This window comes from Zonotrichia albicollis, chromosome 3, assembly GCF_047830755.1.
Source record: "Zonotrichia albicollis isolate bZonAlb1 chromosome 3, bZonAlb1.hap1, whole genome shotgun sequence".
Lineage (NCBI taxonomy): Eukaryota > Metazoa > Chordata > Aves > Passeriformes > Passerellidae > Zonotrichia > Zonotrichia albicollis.
This window is the reverse complement of record NC_133821.1, coordinates 111570369-111594205: the sequence shown is the minus strand read 5'-3', so window position 1 is coordinate 111594205 and position 23837 is coordinate 111570369. Positions and strand designations below refer to the sequence as shown.

Sequence of the window (23837 nt, the reverse complement as noted above, 5' to 3'; positions counted from 1 at the left end):
CATTTCAGAGATGCTCTGAGTCACAGGGCATGGAGTCAGCCAGGAGTCTTGAGCTGGTAGAAAGTTCATGCACCAAATTCAACCCTCTAAGGAGCAGAAAAGTGTGTGGAGCATGGAAAGGTCTCAGAGAAAGGCTACATTTTGGATAAAAATTAAGGCCTCCTTATATCCAGAGAGATAAGAGGGTGTAGGATGCCACCAATTTGAATAGACAATAGATGCTGGTAATTTTTATTTTTCACCTGTAACAGCCAATAGTTAATGATGTTTTCTGTTCTCCCAGACTCTTTTATTTTCAAGATAATCTCCTACCTTTTCTTACAAGAAAGTGCCTGTTAAAGCACTCTTTTTCGGCAGTTATTGATGGTATTTCAGGATGTCTCCAGTTTCTAGGTACCCTATCTGCATGTCAAAGAGGCCAGCTGAGCTTCTCAGGGATTCGTCTTGTTCCCTTTCTCTGTCCATATTTTTCATCAGACATTTTTTGCTCAGTAGTTTCCCCCTCTAACCAGCCCACCTTTATGACTGCTCACATCAGCATCCCTGCAGATTTAATTTCCTTCAGAAGAATGAAAAAAGAGAAGCAGAGAAAAATACACTGCCAGAGGAGAAAAGCTCAAGAGCCCAAATAAATGGATATTTCCCCAGGACAGAAAATATGCTCTGAGTGTTCAGTGACCTTTTAATATTTTGTAGCCAAGGATTTCTGTTCTAGGATCTTTCTGGAACTTATTCATATCATCCATGGTAAAATGATTTTCAAAAACTTAGAAAAGTTTTCTATTAAGTTTGCTTCTGTGGTCTGTTGGGGAGGTGATGTGACTTTTTAATGTTACCCACGAGAGAAAAGTCTGTGAGTTCATCACAGCCGATTGCACAATTGTTAAAATGATAATTTGATACGTAAAATCCAAGGAGAAAGAAAATCTCCATGGCATTTGGGGCTGCTGGTGTTTAGAACACTCAGAACAGTATCCAGCTGAAAAAGGTGGATGGGTGATGGGTGTCCAGCGGTGCTGGGAATGCCCTCAGGTATCTTGAGATGTCTGCATGGGATTGGCAGTGGGCTGGGGAACATTTCATTCCTGTTTTGGGCCCTGGGCCTTCAAAGCCACCTAGACACTGCACTCTAATTGAGGAATATCATACTGATGAGCCAAGTTTCTGTTCTGCCCCTGACTAACAAACTGTTATTGACCACAGGTTGTGCCACAGTCCAGGTGATGCCAGAGAAAGAAAATAACACACTTTAATGAGACTGAGTTATGCAATGCTTAAATGCTGCATACAGTTAGGGGAGGCCATCACTGCAGGACACCTTCTGGACCATATCCCCAAAAACATTCTTTAAATTTTTCTCAAATGGCAAAATTTTGCTGTAGTTTATAGTCAAAATGAACAGCATGTGCCTTTCAGGGGTGATGAGTGTGTAGGTCAGGGTAGGATTTGGATCACAATCCCTGGAACAGAGGAAAAGTCCTTTATCAACATCTGGAATGCATCTAGAAAATGGTCACAACCAACGTAAGTTGGCCTCTGAAACGATGAGTCACAGCTGATTTGCCCCTCGTAAATCGGGAGCTCCACTGCAAATCCGTCTGCAGGGAAAGTTCACTGACCCACTGGAAAACTTCTTATGTAATGTTGTGCACAACTGGACTACTTTAAAAACTGGAGCTGTGATTGCTGCAGCTTTTTAGCTAAGACAAAAACTTAACAGAAGCAAATCTCACTCACTGAAAACCAGCTACACCCATTTTACAACCCCTGCCCCAGAAAAACACCCCTCAGATTAAAAGGGTTTATTGAGAGCTGTAAGAAACTGCCTTTGCCTTAATAATATATGTACTGAAGGAATTTTGGGGCTTGCAGTAAGGATGGTCATATTCCTCAGGCTTGGGTCATTCTGGGGTGACTATGGAGGGAACTGAGCCGAGAGGAAAATGTGGAAACCTTAATTAAACTGCACACAAGGGAATATTCAAAAGTAAATGGTGAAGTTACTTTACATTGTAGTCTTGTAGGCAAATAGTTGGATGTAAAACACAGTAGAAATATCTATACTGACATTAGTATAACAGTAACATCCAAGATAGTGCTTTAATTCCTTGATATTGAAATTACATTTTTTGAGCTTCTATGTATAATCCATCTAGCTTGAACATGGAGAATTGGTAGGCATTTTCCTGTGGATTTTTTGCAAACATCATGCAATGTTTCTGGCTTAAAAGCTGCAGAATAATTATCTGTGATAACATTCTCTCTTGATTGCTTATCATAGAGACCAGCTTTTCTCGTTTTTGATTTCTAGGGTCACAGTGACAGCAATGTGCAACATGGACTTCAGCCATTTCCCCTTGGACTCTCAGACGTGTTCTCTGGAGCTGGAAAGCTGTAAGTTGTATCCGTGTTTCTAGATAGATGTTCTCCATGACTGGCTGCACAAACATTTCACTGGACATGTTTCAGAATGCTGTCTATTTTAGAGCTTGAAATAATAGCTCATCACAGTTACTAGGAGTCCTGTTGGCTCAGCAGTATTATGATCTAGTCCTTGTGCTGCAAGACCAGAATTTGCAAGGAAAACATCCTATGACATAATCCTGATCCTGCAAACACTGTGGTCTGGGCTCAGCTTCTTTGGTGGAGAAAGCAATGTGAACACTAGGATTTTTTTGTAGACTTTCTCCAGTGTATGGCAAGACTAATATCTGGTTGTTTTGAGATCCCCCCAGCTATTTAACTGAAGGCTTCTCTGCAAAAATCAGAATCAGAGGATGATTTTCACTGACCTTGAGGTCAGCTGCTCCAATACCCTGCTGAGAGCAGGGAGTTTTTCATTATGGGTTGCTTGGAGCTATGTCCAGCTGGGTTTTGAGCAAGGTAATTCAGGCTCCACAACTTTTCTCTGCAACATGCTCAAATATTTGATAGCCCTGATCCTGAAAATATTTCCTTTTATCTTCTTGGGAACAATCCTTTGCTGAGACTTGCAGCCTTTGCCTCTTGTCCTTTCGTTCTCCATTTTGTCAAAGCATTGGGAAAAGGCTGCTGCCACCCGCTCCATGAGGGTCAGCAGGGCAGCAGCTGGACCCCACCACAGACTGCTCTTCTCCCACCACAGGCTGCTCTTCTCCCATCACAGATTGCTCTTCTCCATCCACAGACTGCTCTTCTCCCACCACAGACTGCTCTTGTCCCACCACAGGCTGCTTTTCTCCCACCACAGATTGCTCTTCTCCCTCCACAGACTGCTCTTCTCCCAGCTGAACAAGTTCCCCCAGCCTCTTGTCCCTAAGCCATGTCCTCCTGTCTGTGATGACCTTAATAACCCTCTTCTCATTTCCCAATCCTGTTACTTAGTGAACAAATTCTCTATGTTCTTCATTTATAGTTTTAACATATTTATTTTGCTTCTCACCTGTCCCTTTTGCTTTTATCATTCTAAGACTGTTTGAAGTGTCCACGCTTCCTCCTTCCTCTAAATTAAGGTTTTTTACCCATTATTATTTCCTGAGCTATTATCTATTTTTAGTCTGTGATGTTCAGAAGAGTACCCTTCTAAATGTCATTTCAATGTGAAGTAAAAAGAGGATTTGTTTTCTTGAATCTTGAATTCAGATTTTTGTTGTTGTCACAGTATATTATATGACAAGATCTTTTGAACCCTTAGTTGTTGGCAAATTTACCTGTGGCATTAGTTCATGGCAAAGACTGGATGTATTAACTTTTGTTGGACCTCTAAGCTTAAGTCACATCACATTGTATTTCTTCTTTCCCTTAGATGCTTATACTGATGAAGATCTGATGCTGTATTGGAAAAATGGGAATGAATCTCTGAAAACTGATGAAAAAATTTCTTTGTCTCAGTTTTTGATACAAAAGTTCCACACCACATCAAGACTGGCTTTCTACAGTAGCACAGGTATTGGCCTTTTCTGATGAGATACTATTGCTTAACCTACTACTGTATTAACTTCTTTTGAGGGGGCTCTTGGGATTATGTCACTGAAGTGTAGGCTCCACAGTCTGTTTGAAAACTCAGTTTCTTGATTTACAAGTTTTAGAAAGAAAAGAACCAAAGAAAGGTCTTGTCTCTCTGTACCTGCTGTCCAGGCTGGTCTCACTGATTCTGGCTCTCCTCCTCTCTCCAAGGTTGGTACAATCGCCTCTATATAAACTTCACCTTACGCCGACACATCTTCTTCTTCCTGCTCCAAACCTACTTCCCTGCCACTCTCATGGTCATGCTGTCCTGGGTGTCCTTCTGGATCGACCGACGAGCAGTTCCTGCCAGAGTCTCTTTGGGTGAGAACAACTGCAACAAGCCGTGGCTGTGTGAAAAGCTTTGTGGCAGGAAAGGGAACTGTTCCTTTTGATGGCTGAAGATATTGTGCAAGCAATTGTAGTTTTAACTGATGATTAATACAATGGATAACTTGCACCTTGTCTTGAGTCCTTCATCATTTAGCAGTCTTCCTCACTTACATGCAGCTCAGAACAGAAAGTGGTGTGGTCTTAAAAATAAAGATGTAACACAGAATGGTACAGCTAGGAAACAGGCATCCTTGTCACCACTGGTCTGAGCAGACCTGATCTTAGGATTAGGTGTGTAAAAATACATTTTAACAGCATTGTGTTTAAACCCTGGAGTTTAAGGAGGGAGTTAAATGCTGTTTGTTAAATGCAAAATGTTGACTGCTCCATTGCTCCTCAAAACTCAGCCCATCATAAGCACAAAAATGTAGGCAGGACAACAATTCCGCATTAGCTGAAGAGCTACTTTACACATATTCGTCTTATACTGAACATCTTTCAGAGCATCATGTAGGCCATAATTTCTGTTTCTCTAGAGACAAAACCCCTCATGGATTGTATCAGTCAATAACATTTCTTTCTCTTGATTCTCTCCAGGGATAACCACTGTGCTGACCATGTCCACAATCATCACTGGGGTGAATGCCTCCATGCCTCGTGTTTCCTACATCAAAGCAGTGGACATTTACCTGTGGGTCAGTTTTGTGTTTGTTTTCCTCTCGGTGCTGGAATACGCAGCTGTGAATTACCTGACAACAGTGCAAGAGCGGAAGGAGAGGAAACTGCGGGAGAGGGTGAGGAACACTTTTGTCATCCACTTATTTTTTTTTTCCCCCTTACAGCTGATCTGGTCTTTATATTGACTGTCCGTTAATGGGAAATAATTGACAACCATGTGTGTAATTGGGTCTGTTTAGACCACTCCACCTCAGGCTGAATTGCTGACACAGAAAAACAGGATTTGATCGGCAAGAGGGGAAAGTATAAAATCTGATGCTTTGCTGCAGCTGCAACAATTCTTGTTTAGTAAGCTAAAGGTCTTATTTGGTGCAAATTAGTTTCCTTCCTCTACAGGTAACATTATTCTGGAAACTGGATTTAATGGATGTAATAGTGGAGGTGTTTCCCATCACCAAGCACAAACAACAGTCAGCCAAGTTTATGCTTGTACTTAATGTGCTATAAAAGGTCTTATCCTGCATCCCTGGAGTGTTTCAAGACTTGATACATCCTGACCATCTTGGCCCTGCTATGAGCAGGACATAGTACTAGAGATGCCTCAAGTCCTTTCCAGCTTGAGGTATCTTACAGAGCTCTAGGCTCTTCTTTGTGGTTAAACAAAGCACCATTGCCTTTTGAACACTAAGGCTTGGAGCCAAACTTTTTTCAGTCACCTTTTTTTTCAGTCAAATTTTTCAGTTTTTTCATTTTTTTGTGCTCAGTTTTTTCCATACACCCAGGACATCACCATGTTTTATGATTGCTTTCTTCCTGGTAGGAACTCACCATGTTAGTCTACTGGTAACCTACTGTCTATGACTCCTGGAGAAATTTGTATAACCTTGTTGGAAATGCCAATGCAGACATCATCTTTCATACAATTTAAGCATGCTATCTCCCTCTATGAACTACCCTTTTAGATTTGCATGTCCTTCTCTTTCCCTTCCTTTTCTCCCCATGACTTTCTTGAAGAACAGCACAAGCCCCATAACAGCCCAGCACCTTTCCTAGTTGGCATACCATAAAAAATGTAATTAGATACATTTAAAAAACAGTTAGATAAATTTACCAGACTCCTGTGGTGAAATTTTACCTCTCTTCAAGGCCATCTCAGCAGCATTATGATTCTGGAAAGCTGCTTGAACAGCTTCTGAGTATCTTAATTTGTCCATGTCCCTGCAAGCCCCCACCTGGGGCCCAGCAGTTCTCTACAACCCAAGGCAGAGATGCTCTGCGCAAGGAGGTGTCTGACTTGCTGCATGTGAGCAGTGGTCTATGACATTTTAGCCAGCCCTTCTCAGGCATCCCATGTCCAAAGAATATGATGTCTTGGCAGGTCATGGGAAGTAACAAGAAATATCCTTGCTAAGTTTGACTAGCCTAGAACAAACCTATTTTTTTTTAAGATGAAAGCTCTTCTCCTTTAGTTTGAACTGTACTAGAGGGATGAAATGAACTTCAGAGGGTTTGTTAATTTTCTGCTAAGTTTTCTGGAATGTTTTGCCACATCCAGTGATGGTACAGCTTGTTATTTATATAATAAATCTGCCCTTGAATTCTATATTCAGCAAACACCTTTTTACTGCACAAGAGAAAATATTGTACTCAGTCTTCAACGTGTGACAATATTATTCTTCAGTAGGGAAACAGGAACCGAGATAATAAATAGCATTTCTTGAGGAAGAAGCTCTTGAAGAAGCAGAAGAGACATTTCTCACAGTAGATGTAGATCTTGTCAGCCAGAGCTGCTCCCCTATGAAAGACCCCAAAAGTTCTGGTATGAACATGTAAGGCCTCCCAGAAGAGAGCTCTATGTTATGTCTACATTAAGAAATTGCCAGGGACAAAGACAGGCAGTATCCAAAACTAAACCTTCTCTCCCCGAAGATCTCAGGAGCAGCTGTGAAATGCCTGTGGCAAAGGGTCTGTGGCCCCGTGCTTATTCCCAGCCCATCCCTGGGAACTTTTCGATGCTTGCTGGGCTGAGAGAGGCCAGAGACCTTTCTGGCACTTTAATAGTGCTGTCAGCTGCATTCCCATGTCCAAGGAGGCTCTTTGGCAGTCCTTGAATTATTATTGTAGACATAGGATAAAAGTCCAGCAGGATGGAATTACGTAGTGCACCTCTGTGTGTATGTGCCTATGTGAGGATCAGTGCAATTTTAGGTTCTGTGGAGGTGGGTTTCTAGCATGCCAGGCTCCCTTGTCCATAGAGGTGGCTGTCATCACACGTGCATGAAGCCATGGGAACTCTAATTTGACCTGGGGGCTGACAGTAAATCTGCAGAGTTGCTTTGTCTGCTGAGTCCTGCAGCAATTGGATTGTTATTGTAGCTGCTGTCCCTCACAGGCAGCCACCATCTCCTGGACCTGTCAGTTCCTGATAGAAAGCCTGATGTGTAATTCTCCCCTGTGGTTTTTGTGTTGTTTGCTGTTATTCTGGTTTGGGCTGGCATAGAGTTAGTTTCTTTTCAGTAGCTGGTACAGTGCTGTGTTTTGAATTCAGTGTGAGAATAATGTTGTAACACACTAATGTTGTTGCTAAATTGTGTTTATCCTGAGTCAAGGACGTTTTTGTGTCTCATGTTCTGCCAGTAAGAAGGTAAACTAAAAAAGCTGGGAGGGAACATGACCAGGACAGGTGACCCAAATGAGCCAAAGGGATATCCCACACCATAGAACACATTTCAATTATTAAACTATTCTTATCTTGATCTACAAGTTTTACATTTGATTCTTCTCCACAACCTTCTGAAGTTCAGGGCGGAAGGTGGGTTGAGTGAGCGACTGCATGATGCTTATTTGTCAGCTGGGGTTAAATCACAGCAGTCCTTTTTTGGGGAGCTGCACTCTGGTTCTGTTCTGTTTTGGTTTGGTTTTGTTAGTTTTGGGGGTGGAGTTTTCAAAGTGTGCCTGCTTAGAATAAAATGTGTCTTAAAACCCAGCTGATCTTCAGCTGTACTCATGGAGTGATCAAAAAAATTAAAGTAAGAAGGTTACTAACTTGACGTGCTTTTCTGAACATGACCTGCTGATACCAAATCTTTTGGTTATGCCAAATCCTTAAGTTGATATTAAGGTTTTCAATAAGCAATGTGATCTGTTGTTTAAATAATTTGAAGGAAAACCTTGACTGCAGGGTTTCCAATGGCATCCTGAATATTACATACTGATTTTATATACATTTATATATATAGATGTATTCAGATATGTACATTTGTTTTAGCTGAACATATCCTTGAAAACAAGTTCTTGGAAAACCCACACATCAAAGTTGGTGGAGTATTGGATAAAGAAATTGGTCTGTGGGAAATCAGATACAGGAACTCCTAACAGCAAGGATATTTTGGAGTCCATTTTCCTTGCACGCAAATACATAATCCATATTCTGGGACAGGAAAACTGAAGGTTTTGAATTGTTGAAGACTGCATTTCCTATTCAAAATTCTATCTGTATGCATTGGAATTTTTTAGTCTTGTGGGTGCTTCTGAAGTCAATACAAGTTTTGCTATTAGCTCCAACTGGGATTTGACATTATGCTTTTAGCTGGTCCTCTGCTTGGTTTAAAATCAGATTTATGAAAAAAGCATGTGTATCTGTAAAACCAGAACTTGGCCCTTTTCTTCCTGTAACATGTACTGGATAAGCCATTTCCACAGATTAAACTGCATCTTATCCATGAATATTTATAAACACAAAGAATGAATAATAAGGAGTTTTAAGACAGTAAGGCTAAACAACAGCTACCTAAGACCTTTTGCTTAGACTATATGTCTGCTAAAACATTTTTCTAATCTTTTCTGAAGCTGTTTTGTCCAAACAGTGGAGATAAACCCTGTTTCTTCCTTTTGAAAACAAGCAAAAAAAAAAAAAAGACTTTTTTGTTCAAAGAGAAAATATCTCAATCAAAATTTTGAACTGAACTCTTTACAAGCTGTCTGTTAATAGAAAGGCATCATTTTGTTTGCTTACATGTTTTTCCAATATTCAGCTATATTTCTTGTTTATGTCTCTAGTTTTCGTGTTCGTGTGGAATACCTCACTCAAAAACTATGATGCTGGATGGAAACTACAGTGAATCTGATGCCAACAGCCTGGCAGGGTACACAAGAAACCAGATGGCAGCAGAAGAGGAAAAACCAGAAAAGATGGTTGTGCATCTAGCCATGAGCAATGAATCTAATTCATCAAGGAAGAGAGGCCTGAAGGGCCAAGTGGGCTTGCGCATCATCCAGAACACTCATGCAATTGATAAATATTCAAGGTTAATATTCCCAGGCACCTATATATTTTTTAATTTGATATATTGGTCTGTCTTTAGCTAAGCATGCTGGCACTTCTGAATCAGAAGATGTCTAGAAAACACTGTTTTGTTGGTACTTTTTTTTTTGGTCTAATCTGGACACAAAACTAGAAACCTGATTATTGTATTGCTTCTTTGAAGTGTAAATGGGAGGACACATCCCCCAGGAGGCAATTGCATGTGCAGGCCTCATGGAGGAACTCTCTGTGCTGGTTGGTTTCCAGCCCAGCCCCTGATCCTGTGTGCTTTATGACACATGACATTTCTCATACTTGAAAATACGTGTCCACCATACAGCCAAAAGTGCTGGATGCTCATTTGGGGCTGGCCACACTGGTGGTGCCTGCTGTGCAATGGACAAGGCTCATGTGAGCTCTAAAGAATTAAATAAATGCAACTTGTGTGGGGAGGTCTGGACAGTGCTTCTCCAGTAAGGAGACTGAGTACTTTCCTTTACTTTTGAGAAAATTACTTTGTTTTTTCTTTGGCATATAAACATAACTTTTTCCCATTGTTTTGTGAAGAACACCTCCTTTTAGGGTACAGATTTTGCTTTCTGTCTGGACAGAACCTTCATCAGTACCACTAGGACAGCTTGCCAGCCAGGATCAGCTGGGCTGGTTACAGAGCACAGGTGGGATGTTTGAGTCAGGGTTTTTTTCTAGATTACAAAGTGCAGCCCACAGACAAACTGTAAATCCCAATGTGCCTCTCCCAGTCAACACAATGCCCTTCTGTTCAAGTATTTGGGATCAAAAGGGATGCATGTTTGCCAGAACCTCTCTGCAGAAACAGAGGCATGTCAGAGATTAAATGGCCAGGGATAACACTGTGGGTCTAAGGTTGATGTAAGTCCTTTGAAGCTGCTGCACAGCATTGTAACACGCTTATGTGCTTGGCAGTTCTTTTCCTATCCTGTGATATCTCCTTTTCCTTTGCTAACAACACTGACAGCAAAACCCAAATGCAGAAACATGATAGCAACACAACAGCAATGCTCAGGTCTGTGTGCTCCTTATTTTAAGAAAACACCATGACTTTTTGGCTGTCGTGGAGATTATGTATATCAAAACACTTGTTTACCAAGCTGAAGCTGAGCAGTGGGGGCAGAGCTTGACATGTGAAGAGCCAGGACTGAGGTTAGAATAAAGAAAAAGCAAACAAAAATACTGCTGTAACCATAATTATTTGTCAACACATGAAATTTTCTGCTTACATAGCAGGAATTCTTACATCCTAAATCTCAGGGGATGCAGAAAGTAGCAGAGAATTGTCAACTCTTGGCTGTCAGCCATACCCAGGTTTTCCCTTGTGCCTCAAATATTACTGCCTAAGTCAAGCTGATTTAGAGGAAACAAAATTATTTGATGAGAGAAGTTAAAATTAACAACTATGCTCCTCTTTAATCAGCCATGTTAATAACTGACATGAATGGAGTTCTGTCTGGTCATAAAAGTAAGAAACCACAGCCCTGAAGTTGCTGGCAAGAAGAGGAAGGACAGTGTCTGAGGGGCAGGATGGCCGAGCCTGCCTCTTGTCTCCTGAGCCACCAGGAGAGTGCATTCACCACTCATTGCTCATGGAGCTGAAACCTGGATACTCCTCATGTTGACAGGTGGAGGTCACTACCAGAAAGACACAAAAAATATTAAAGAAATAGACCACTCATCTTTTGAGAGGTTAAACGGTTAAACCCTGGGCATAACTTCAGCATTAGGTTAAAGCATTAGTGCATTCTTCAGCATTAGCAGTTTTGAGTGTAAAACAGGAGCTGATGTCCCAGCTGGCAGCAGGACAGCTGCAGCAAAGGGAAAGGCAGCCCAACTACAGCATGAAGCCACCAGAGAGTTGAGGGAGTGAGAAGCTTGGTTCCTGTGCCCCTGTTTTGCCAGTCTTTGGGCATTACCCACAGCACATGCCATTTAACCTCGCAGTGCCTCGGCTCCTCCATCTGGGAAGTGAGGAGCACTAGGATTTGCCTACCTCATAATGGGCTCAGCAGGCTTAGATAGCACGTGTGTGGGGCATGCCTATGATTTCTGAGCAGGCCCCCCAGTGGGAATCCAGTTTTGTGTTAGTTACCAGTGAGTTCTTCAAATGCATGCTCTGAACCAGCCCAGCTGGAAGAAAGCAGGTATCTCTCCTGCCTTATGATGCTGTTACAGCTCCCCTGCATTCCAATGATATTAAACCAGGGATAAGTGTAGACAAACAGCCCAAAAGTGAGTGCTGTCATTAAATAATGACTCTTGACATGCAAAACCCAGGAAGCCCTAGTGCTTTACTTTGCCATTTCTTTTTCTTACACCTCCTGTTCCCTTAGAAGTTATGTGATGGCAAAGATGTCCTTTAGGTCCTATCATCTTTGTACTAGCATTCCCAGTAGTTTTAATGTCCAATAGGCATCTTTTGGAGAGGATCCCTTACTGTTATTTTATTTGCATGTGTACATAACTGATAGAAATTGATGTCTGCTTTTGTCAGCCTGTAAAACCATCAAGAGGGTGTTTTTCCACTAAAGCAAAAAAAAAAATCCCTCCTCTATCTTAGGCATTACTTAAGCTCATTGTTAATTGAATCAGCAAATTAAAAGTATAGATGCAAATAAAGCCAAGTCTTCTCCCTCAGTCAGCATTATGAATTGTATTTTTCTGTTTATTCAGAGGAGAGTGGCTAGACATGAAGTTAGAGCAGATATTTGAAGTGTGGTATTGACAATGTATTTCATCTTTGATTTCCCCTGGATTACAAGGGACTCCATGAGCATTGTCTAACTTCCAGTTGCCAGATCCCAAAACCAGTGTTTTGAGAGAGTGCCTGAAGCTGGGCTTGAATGCTCTTTGATGGATACAACCCAGTTCTCTGAAGCACTGAGCAGATGGACAATGAACCCACTGAAGGAGCGGATTTTCACAAGTGCACAGGAGATTTGGGCAAATTGAGGTTACTGATGAAAATGCCTTCTCTGGACGACTTGGTCCAATTGCAAAGAGAGAAAATGTCAGCCCTGCTCATTCTAGGTTGGCTCCATTGTAATTTTACTTCTAAACAAATAATGTCTTTGAGAAAAAGCAACTGTATAGATATGTGCACATATGTATAATGTGTGTGCAAGCATAATGTATAGCCAAGGAAGACACTGGGATGTGCACCTATGTTCTATAGTGTCCATATGTGAAATTGTAACATATTGTATATAAATTATCATTTATTATGCCCAGAAAACTTACTATGTTGAATGGAAAAAAGGCTCTTATTGTCAGTCAGCAGCCAAGAGATGAGCTATTGGCAAAAATATGGGTTCTCTTACATTATTTTTCTGAAAAAGGAGGTATTGAGAAGGATACAAGCAATGTGGATGCTAAACTTGTGCAGTGGGTACAATCCACTGTGCTGATTGCTGTAATCAAACCTGGTAATAAAATAACAGATGGAAAGAGTGGAAAAGAGTCAGTTTCATGGTGTGAACTTTAAAATGTGATTTTAATTCTGTCTGGAAATCTGTTACCTATAAGCTGATACCCAGGGGCAAAGGATTTGAATAAACACCTCATTTGTAATTGATTTCAAGTAAAAAGCCATTTTAAAAGGTGGAAGAACTGTAGTGGAAGCATGTGAGTACTTTGAAGTATGCAAAGCTCTTTGAGAAATGGAGCTGTTAATCACAGTTATAAACTATGAAGACCTTTTGTGAAAACTGCAAACCACAACTGAAGAAAGTTTAATAATTGCTTTACAGTTAATGGCACATTTTCAAAAGAGCAAGTGGCAGGTATGTATCTCAATCTCCATCTGACTACAAATGAGAACTTTGTGCCTTTCAAAACATTGTCTCCACACTTCCCAGTGGAAGATAAAACTGCTCCGAGGTCCCAGTTGCCACATCTCAGCTATTATCCCTAATACAGACTTAGGGAACTAAAATAGATGTGCATGGGTGAGGCTGATGCCTGAACCACTGAATAATGGTTATTGTCTGTCATATTTCCACAGTGGAGAGATTACAGCAAGGTACAGCCTAACTAAGCGAGATACTGCCCTGCTGAAATGTAAAAGAGCAGGAAAATTCATTTTAAAAACAGCAAGAATTTAGCACTATTAAAATTAAAATGTAATCCAGTCTCACATTAAGCTGATTAATTACTTTGCACAAATGACATTTGAAATAATGTATCAGGGTCATTACTTTCCTGGTCAGAGGAATTATCATTTCAGATGAGAGAGAAGGGAAATTGCGCACAAGCACGGAAAAGGTGCCGCTCTTGTGGAAGGGCAGGAGCAACCACCAGGGGAGCAGGGCCTGCTGTGGAGGCAAGGGTGAGGGCAACCAACTTTCCCAAGTGCCTGGGAATCACACATCACATGTGGCACTCCTTGACTTGGGCACAAATAGGTTATCCTCTGCCAGAAGGGGTGGGATCCCCAGCAGCCTCAAGGCAGCCATGAGAGGTGGGGCAGTGCAGGCGGTGCAGCCATTCTGGCCAGAGGTTTGGGCTCAGTTCTGGCCAGGTGTGTCAGCAGCTGGTCCTTGGCCAGGGTTTCACACAGGAGCCCCAGGCAAAGTCCCCTCCATACCAGACAGAGAGACATGCCCAACTCCCAGGTGTGCCCCTGCAGCACTGAAGAGATGGGGACTGCATGGCATGGAATGTGTGCCCCAGCCCTCCCTTTGTAAGGCAGCCAAGGATCAGGACAGTCCTGCACTGCCCACTCCCCCACAGCAAGCAGCAAAGCCCTTAAAAGATAATTTGACACCTGATTTTTAATATTTCCTGCCTTTGAGAAAACACTGAACAGTCCTGTTGGCCAGTTGTCCAAACTGGACTTCTTCCACAAGTGTTTTAGGGGTCCCTGACTGTGTATATGTGCACTTGCAACCATAGAAATCAGCTTAGAAGAAATGCCTGGCAACTCAACCCATGCAAAATGCATATAAATGATGTGGAAAAAAAGAAGGAAAGATTTTACTGCTCTACTTGTCATGCAGATTTATAGAAGAAAATTGTGTGTTTAGCTTAGAGGGAATTCAGAGCAGGAAATGAAAGGACAAGTTAATTGTAATGACAGTTTGAATTACTTGAACAAATATATTTTGAGAAACGGGACAGAACATTAGAGCTGTAAAACTCTCTAGCCTCCTGGCTCTTTCTATTTTATCTGGATTTTTAATAGGGTCCAAATTAATTTCAACCATGAAATTTTAAACCTTTCTTATTAAGGTGCATAATGACCACATTTTTATTGATACAGATGGGAGGAGACTTTCAGTGCTCTGCACAGATTGTAATTGCAGCAGCATCCAAGTAAAAATACTGCTCTTCCAAGTAAAAATACTGCTCATTTTGCATCTAGAGTTTCAGGAGAGCTGCTGTTTCACAAAAGAGGAAAGGCAGAGTTATTCACCTGTTGGGCAGGGGCACAAGATGCCCTCCAAGGAGCTGCACAGGAGAAAGACCCTATCATTTGCACCAGAGAGAGGCCCTGACATTTAACACGTATGGCAGGGGTGGTGCTGGGGGGGACTTTGTAAGACTCTCTGAAGAGCAAAGAAAAGGAAACTCCTGCTTGGCCAGACCTGGAGGCACTAAACACTGAGGGGGTCATCACCCTAACCACAGCCCCCATCCATGATGGCACCATGGATGCCAACTGCCACCCTGGGGAAGGTGAGAAAGGACGTTTCCTCAGGGCTTCGTCCAAGTTCTGTGCCTCAGTGAGATACTTTCTTTATGGGGTCAGTGTCCCCTTGCCCCAAAGGTCTCTGAGGTGCTCCCAGGGTGGTGCACTGAAAGAAGTTTCTCTTATGCTGAGGCTGAGGTGGGGCTCTCTCTGGTGCTCAGTCTGAAAAGGTGGTGTCTGTTTCTTCCTGTCAGATTCCTGCTGCATCAGACCTTTCTTTCATCAGTGGTGACCTAGGAGAGGAAGATGAGGAGGAGCTCTTGCTTTGAAGAGTTCCTTTGTTTTGGAGAAGGGCTGGTGTATGAACAGAAATCAAATTAAAGGACTGAATGGGAGGCCCTGCTGATTACTTGGTGTCCAATGATCTGTCCCAGGCTCTTGGGCACTGTGTGCCCTAAATGACAGAGAAGATGCAATTCAATTTTGAGCTGAGCTGCTAAATGGAAATGGCACTTCCTGAGCTGCCATGAACCTTCACTGCTGCTCACACAGAGAAAGGTTGGGCAGGAGCTCTGTGTGTGGTTCTGTACCTAATTAACCTGTACTGGAATGCCTGGAGCTGGTGGTGACTCAGCAGTGATGCTGCCCAGGAACAGTACTGTCCATCAGCTTCCCCTTCCCCATGCTCAGTCTCCCATGGAAGGGCTCTCCCCTCCTCTTACCTGCCCTCCTGCAGATGCAGCTGTGCTTAGCAGAACATGGCGTCCTTTCAAAAAGAAGAAAAAGTAGGGAAAGAGGCAAGAAGAGGAAAAAAGTCCTCCCTCACAAATGAAAGTATTTTTGTGGCTGTGTCAAAGGCAGTATTTTGCCAAGCCATTAGCTGCTCCTTGGTTCTCTAGCTTTTCTTTAATCACAGCTGTAACGTTAATGCTTTCTCCTCCTCAGTTCTGTGGCAGCTGACGTAAATATTACAGAACGTCAGTATTCTTCCCACGTCTCAGCTGGTGACAAAAGACAAAATAAGTGACTAACAGCTCCAGTGCAAAACCTTTGGGCTGGTGCTCTGCCAAGGGATGGGACCATTGAGGCTGATTCACAAATACAAACTCTGTAAGGTTTTCTTACTATGTGAATCCAATTAGTTGAAGCAATTTAATTGGGAAGAGGTAAAACAGCCTTGTAAAAATAATAAAAATTAAAATTTTAAATTTTAATTAAAAATTTCTGATTTCACAGAGGAGGAGGCAGACTCAGAAAGAAGTCCTACTTTTACTTTTGCTTCAGGTCTCAATCAAGGCTGTGTGGATGCACAACACACAATGGTGAGAGGAGTCATGGCCTGGCCAGATGGTTGGTGTAGGTTCAGGAGGCAGCCCACAGAAGGACCATCCATCAGTGCACCCAGCATGGGAGCAGCCACCCAGGATGAACCTTAGACCCAGAGTTTCATTCCTCAGTCACTCTATCCCATGCTGCTAAGCTGCCACCTAAACTATAAAATGCTCACTGTTGCTTCCAGGCACATCCATTTCCAGGATGGAGGCTGCCCCAAAACTTCATGGCCGGTCCAAGGCATGGACTTGGACTTGGAGTCCAGTCTCTGGGCCCTGGCTCAGCCCGTATGGAGCAGAATGCCTCAACGTTAGTATCTCATGAGCCTCTGGGCTCAGCTGCCTATCCAGACACTGTGGTGTTAAACTGCCCCGGCGTCACTTCCCAGCTGCCTCCCTGAACCTGGACGTCTCTCAACACCTCAAGCAGCTCATCCATCTCCCACGGCAGCCTCCCCACCTTCTGCTGTCAGTAGAGCAGCTCATGGAGTCAAAGGCTTCACGTGCACTTGCTGCCAAGCAGACACCCCTACAACTGTCTCCTGGTGTCTACCCTGATCCTTGTTTCTGCTCCCCATGAGGCTGTGACAGGAGATCAGGAGTCACCCAGAAACAAGCTGAAGAGAGAAAGAGGCTGAGAAATGCTTGTCAATGATCAGGAAGAATAAAGGGAGTGAGGCTGCTGAGCTGGGTTCCCAGTGCTTGGGTGGAGCACACGCACTTGGCACTAGGGCTCAGCCAGGCCTCAGGCACAGCACAGAGAGGCTCAACACAGCTCCACCTTTTTGGCCAAGGACTGATGGTCCTGGGGCATGTCCCCACCACCAGGACAAGGCTGCCTTGCCACGTGCTGCCACAACACTCAGGCCAAACAGGGCTGGGAGGAACCAGGCAGCTGAGGCTCCTGTGCCTGAAGGCATCATTGACCATTTAAACCATTTCTGGCAGGGGCACATGCAGACAGCTCTTAAAAACCTGCAATGCCACAGCCTCCCCAGGGAGCTTCTACCAGGGGTTAACCAGCCTTAAAATTAGGAAGTTTTCACCAACAACCCAGCTTGAATCCCCCTTGCTGGGTCTGTTAAGCCCTGTGGGTATGAAGTAAAGTTTATGCACATTTTATGTACCTAAATTTGTGCAGATACATCTCATGTTTCTCCTGCTCTTCACTTCCCTGGACTAAGTGGCCTCCACTTTGTCTGAGATCCTCCTCAGAATTCCTCAGTTTTTTTCACAGGAGAATCTCACAACAGCCTTACTTCAATCACAGAATGGTTTGTGTTGGAAGGGACCTTAAAGACCATCTTGTTCCAACTCCCTTGCCATGAGCAGGGACACCTTCCACTAGATCAGGTCACTCAAAGCCCCATCCAACCTGGCCTTGAACATCTACAGGGTTGGGGCATCCACAATTTCTCTTGGCAACCTGCTCCTGTGCCTCACCACCCTCACAGTAAAGAATTTCTTCCTAATGTCTAATCTAAACCTACCATCTCTCTGTTTAAACTGTTTCCCCTTGTCCTAATGCTATCAAGTTACACAAGCCCTGCTTGCATCCACCATTTCCTTCTCCAGAAGTGGTATGATTTAAGATAGGAATTTCATTTTTTTTCTTGGTTGGTTTTCTTTTGGTTTGCTTGGTTTTTTTTTTTTTTTGTGTATATGTTTTTCATCTATTTCATGAAACATTTAATTATACTGCGGAGAAGTGGCAACTCTTTCACGAACAGCAGTCCCAGCTTTTCCATAATACCTGCTAAGATTACCTGGCAGCCCAGAAGGGACTCATTTTGCACATCTAAAAAACTCCCACCAGGCAGAATAAACCAATGACCTGACCATCAATGAACTCATGCATTCCATAAATGCATAGAAGGGCTTTTCCATGCCTACAGCATTGCTGCAAACTTTGATTCCTGACATGGAGGCAACTAATGCTCCCAAGTATAATCCAAAGCAGGACCTTTTACAGACAGGTCTCTTTCATCAGCTGGACTGCTGGTGGGCTGAGGTTTCACCCTGCAGCCATGCAGCAGGAGGCAGGAGGATGGTGAGGCTCTGCCCTGCCCTGCCTGGCTGCCCTGGCTCCCCTGCACCAGCACAGGCGTGGGCAGACAGGAGGAAAGCTGGGCCACGTGAATGCCTGGGATACGGATAAGTGCATTTTCATATTACATCTAATGTAATAAGTCAGTTAAATGCCCCTAGTCCAGAAAGGGCAGCATGTTAATAAAGGGTCTTTACCAGCAGCTGACAGTTGGTTAGCACAGATTAATTCTTAATGAACTAAAAAACTCTTTATGTAATGTAATGCTTCTGGCTGGGGATCAAGGGTTGCAATCATCCACCCACAGCAGACCTTTAAATCCGGCTTTGTTTCTCTGTGGGAAAAATAGACAAAAAAACCCAAACCCTGCTATTTTTTAAAAGTTATGATTCAGCCAGCATCACTCAGATTCTAATTCCAGGAGCGCTGAGCTTGTTTCCTAAAGAGTACAATATGTTACACCATGGTCTGGTGGTGCAGATGTGGCAGAGGAGGCGGTGTGAGGCAGGAGCAGGGCTCTGCGTGGACCTTGTGCCCCAGGGATGCAGAAGATGTGTAGGGACACACCAAGGCTCTCACAGCTGGAGGGATGGTGCCTGCCCCCTGACCTCAGCCACGGGGGTTTGGGGTGTTTGTGTCAAAGGAGAAAGGTGCAAGGAGCAGGAGTGCAGCTAAACTGGGCTGCGAGATGGGCTGTGAAAAGCAGGAGGTCAAAGGCAGCTTAAGCAGCAGGGGTTTTGGCAGGGGACAGAGCAGCTGCCCAGATCCAGGCAGCCGATGCTGCGGTGGATGCACACACAGAGACTTTCACCCTCGCAGCCGTCAGGAGGCTCCCGGGACCTTTATTCCACTTGCAAGGCATTCCACTGACTCATGGATTTTCCTCTCCCTCCCTTGAGGCATTCCCTGAGATGATGCCTTAGCTGCTGGCTCCTGGGCTACGCCACAGGCGTCACCTTCTCTCCAGGCTGTGCCAGTGTCACCCTCGCAGAGGGAGCTTGCAGAGGTGCTTACATCCACCCCAGCAGAGGGTCTGAGATATTCTGCCAAAGTCGTGGGACGAAAAGCTAAACTCACTGAAAAGCTAAATCCCCTGGAAAACCAATAAATAGTGTCAGTAATTACCAGTTAAAAAGCAAAATCACTGTTGTTTACCCTGTGACCTAAGGGCATAGACACAATAAAGCTGTTTCACATGCAGGAAGGTAATTTGTAATTGTGAGGTCTGTTTTTCTACTACATCTAGTTTTATTAATTATCTGATTAGAATATTCCTACTAATTTACTGATGACCTGAGGTATTTTAAAATAATGTCTTAAAGCAAGAATTATTCCATTTTACTTCAGCATCTTATCTTTTATGGAACACTGACTTACACAAAATAAACGTGCATAAAACAGGAGAAGCTCCACAGCTTGTGACACATGAACAGGAGAAGGCAAAGGAGACCCATATCTCCTGAGCAGCAGGGATGCTCAGCAGGTAAAATGGGATCTCAGATCCTGGAGCTTTCTTTCATCTCTTTTCTGTTTCACTTTGTGTTTCTGCAGTGATGCCAAGCTGCAGAAAGCAGATTAAATCTGTAAGAAGTGCGAGAACAAAGTAAGCTCTGTGCAGGCAAAGGACTTCAAACAGGGAGAAAGGCTGGTGGCAGAGATACTGTCATAGGCAGAGACTTCAAAAGAGGCACAGCAGGTGATGGAATTTGCAGCTGAGCAGCGTGGCCAGAGCGAGGTACACAAGTGAGGCTGAACACTGCAGATTTCTATTTAAAAGGCTCCTTAAAGACTTTGCCATTTATGTACAGTGGTGTTAAGGAAGAGCCCTGTTCTCATGTCTGGGAGGATGATGGTGCCCCTGAGGCCATCTCCCCAGCTCCTGAAAATGGGAGGACAGGGCACCACAACTGTACTTCCAACACAACAGCCCAGACAGCAGCACCCCCAAACTGCTCTGCAGCCTAAACTACACACTGTGGCCCATGAGAGGGGTGGAAAAAGGCCCCACGGGGCTGCTGCCCAGGGAATACATGGCCAGAAGCCCCTAACAACCAAAGGTCTGTCAGCTGACAGTACCTGGGTGCGCAAAGGAAGCTTCCCAGCAGGCTGCCATGCGAGCAATGTGGGTTGGGTACTAATGTGAGCAGATAAAATGGTCAACTGCCCCTCTCTGAGCCTTTTTTACCAGTTAAGTCCCTGAGCAACTTTATGCTTCTCAGCACAAAGCAAAATCTGACTGTGTTTTACTCATGGACAACTCTGCATACGCTATAATGGAAATTACAGGCCACATTTATAACCAAGAGAAAATTTGTGACACCAATACAAAGTGAGCAACGAGATGAAAACATCAAATTATTGACATCAGAGATGAAACAGCCCCATTAGATCATCTTAATCATCCCTCAAAAATGCTGAATGTTTTCTAGTACTTTGTCTGGGCTATGAAAGAGGTTACTGTTAAAGGGATGCCAGTCTGAAGATAGTTAATTGCTCTTTTGGCTCTGGCACACTGGACAATGTCTTTAATGTCAAATGGAGAGATCAGCTCTCATAAGGAGCTACAGAAAACATGTACAAAAAGCATGTACAGATTAATAACAACATCCAGCACTAGAAAAACACAAGAAAACTCCAGACAACCTTTTTTAGAAATCTCAACATACTCTTGAGTTTTGCAATTTTAAAAGAAAGAAGTCTTAAAGAAAAGTTCACCAACATATTCTGTCTTGAAACATGCTGCTTTAGATATGTCTGCTCTATATTTTTTTGCTTTTATTTAGTTTCTTTGCCCAGCCTTTGCTCAGAAGCTGGAGAAATGAAGAAAGTCAGCAGAAGGAAAAGGTTTGAAAAGCTTTCAATGAAAAGAAATATTTTATTGTAGAGGGGAAGATTGTTTCTCTTTTTTATTTTTTTTATGTTGGAGAAATAGCATTCTCAGAGCTCAGCTCTGGGTGGTAACATAGGACACCCTGCTGGCCTATGATGTTTGTCATGGAAAGGGCACGATATGTTCTCATACATGTTATGCTTTATATGTTCAGCACAAACATCATCCATTGTTCTCCTACATACCACAGACTGAATTTCTGGAGAAGATTCCAGATTTTCCTGGACTGTTTCTGGACTGACATCGGCATGCTGTGCTGCAAAGCCATAAACTTGCTACTACCCATGCTAATAGTCTGCTTTTTGGGTCCTTGCCCAGAGCATCTCAAACCACTTTCCCCCTTCTATTAGCTCTGGATTTCTCTCTGAAATAATGACATTATTTTCCTTTAAACATAAACCATTCAAATACTACTAGTATCAAACCTCTGATAACAAATTCACAGTTGCCAGAGAGGGAGTAGGAAGGATTTAGCCTAAGAAATCAGAGCCCATTTTCTGGTGCCTGAGAGTTGAATGGAGGAAAGAAAAACTGCCATTTAAACCAAAGCCATTAATGCTAGGCAGCTTTCCACAGCTAGAGAATGATGCCTTTTGAAAAGGGAGTGAGGAAGGAGGGATAGATGTATTTTATTTTGGGGTTTTTATGCATTTTTGGGTGAGTTTTACCACCCATGGGAATCCCCTAGCTACTCTCCTGAAGCCTCCAGTTACCCACACATTGGAGCGAGTGTGGGCTGTGGAAATCTGGATCTTATTTCACACTTCCCCCACCCTGGGCAGTGAGCATCCTTTTCCCTAGCCTCAGAGGCTGTCAGGAAGATATCATTTCCTTCCAGATACAAATACACATCTGTTTATAGTCTCTTTCATGCTGGGATAAACTCCCCTGATACACTAAACTGCAAGACACAGACCTCCCTACTGACCCACTCTGGCCCCAGGGCTTCACAGTGTGGCCACTCATGCGAGGTCCCATCTGCTGGGGTGGTGTAGGGGGATACAGTATGGGTAAATGAAGGTGGTATAGAATGTAATCTTATCCCCTAAAGAGTTGCAGCTGAACCAATTACTAAAGATTAGGAGCAGGCCTGATGATAACAGGCCACACCTGCAGCCCATAAGAAGAGTGTTATAAAAGAGTGGACTGGTGGGAACTGGAGCCTATTGGCTGCTGTGAGGACAAGGATGTGTCAGTGCCTGGAGGTGCTGCCTACAAGAAACACCAGGGAGGTATGAAACTCTAGCAATATGGAACCCTTGCAATGTAATGACACTAGAACTCTTGCACTATATATGGTAACAGGGTAGCACCGGGCAGCTCGGACAAGCGGCTGTGGAACTGCTCGTGGCCAGCAGATGGGAGCCTGCCTGCCCTGCCACTGCCTGGTGTTGTGCTGCTGCCTCCAGAACTCAGCACCACTGCCTGACTGTCACCCTGTCCCCACCACTTCCTGTGTCCCTGCCCGTCCCACTGCCTGTGTTGTGCTCCAAGAGGCAGAGACCTACTCTTGGTGAGAGATGTAGCTTCCTATTGCAGTGTTTGAGGCTGTGGCAAAGAAAGAATGCCAAGTTGGTATTCCAGATGGAAAAACACATGAAAAAATAGAGTGAATGACACAAAGATTTTCTTCTTTCTTTTCCTTAACCTCCATGTCTCTGTGCTCTAATGGAAAAAAAAAATTGCAGGTGATTCTGTTCTCCTGACTGCCATTCCAGGATTTAATCTGTCTGTGCAGTGTTGGGTGTAAGGCCTACCCCCATCCTGCCTCATCCCTGAGGTCAGTCCCCAGGTGGGACACAAGCAAATGGCACTGGTGGCAGAAGTGGGGCAGTTCTGATGGGGACACAAGTCCTGGGGACAGGCAGCTGCTCAGGGCCATGCTGTCCTGCTGCTGCTGCTTGTTCACTTTTGCTTACTCTAGCTTGGAGGTGCCACAGAATGAGAGCAAGAGGTTGAACTAGGGAATGCGCTGGCTGTGAGAAGCTAAAGAGGATAAATGTGTGGAAGAAGAAATATGTGCAGCAATCAGAGATGTGAGAAACCAAAATGGTCGTAGCAAGCACTGTATTAATTATGTTTGTGTTTTTGACAAGGCATTCCTCTTCTATAGTCTATCTAATACTTTTTAAAGTCTGCCATCTGATAATGTGCTTGCAACAAAGTGTGCATCCATTTTTTTCTATTTTATCTGAAAATAAAACCATGTAAGTACTGCCTCTTCCATCTATTCCACCTCGGTGAGCTGCTGAAACTTTTCCGATAGATTTTTTTGTGCCTCAGTCCTCCTGGTGATGTGCCTTGTGCTTGCTCATATACTTCAGTGACTCTTTTCAATGGCCACCACACATGATGGCATTAGTGGTACGTGCATGGATTCATATAATTGGCATTGACCTGGTTAGGAAGGGGGAAAGAAGAAACTGTGGTGAAATTATGTGGAAAATGTTGAAAAATAAAACAGTTGACTTCTTCTGTATCACAGCTCACCTAACATGTTACAAGCCTGACACTGCATACCTTCATTTTCAGTATCTGGCACTCTGTTGGCATGTCTGGCACCCTGCATATGATGGCATGCCATGCCTTTTGATGGCTTTCACTTTGTA

General features: G+C 43.5%; 1 protein-coding gene across 1 annotated transcript in view; it reads left to right on the top strand.

Annotated features, from left to right (window-relative positions):
• Positions 1–9696, top strand: part of LOC102064984 (gamma-aminobutyric acid receptor subunit rho-2) — a 33118-nt gene extending 23422 nt beyond the window's left edge. The window contains exons 5-9 of the mRNA XM_005483950.4: positions 2312–2394; positions 3785–3925; positions 4156–4308; positions 4915–5111; positions 9055–9696. Of these exons, the coding sequence (XP_005484007.3) occupies positions 2312–2394; positions 3785–3925; positions 4156–4308; positions 4915–5111; positions 9055–9363 (883 nt within the window). The 3' untranslated portion in view covers positions 9364–9696. The remainder of the gene's footprint in view (positions 1–2311; positions 2395–3784; positions 3926–4155; positions 4309–4914; positions 5112–9054) is intronic.
• The last annotated feature ends 14141 nt before the right edge of the window (positions 9697–23837 follow it).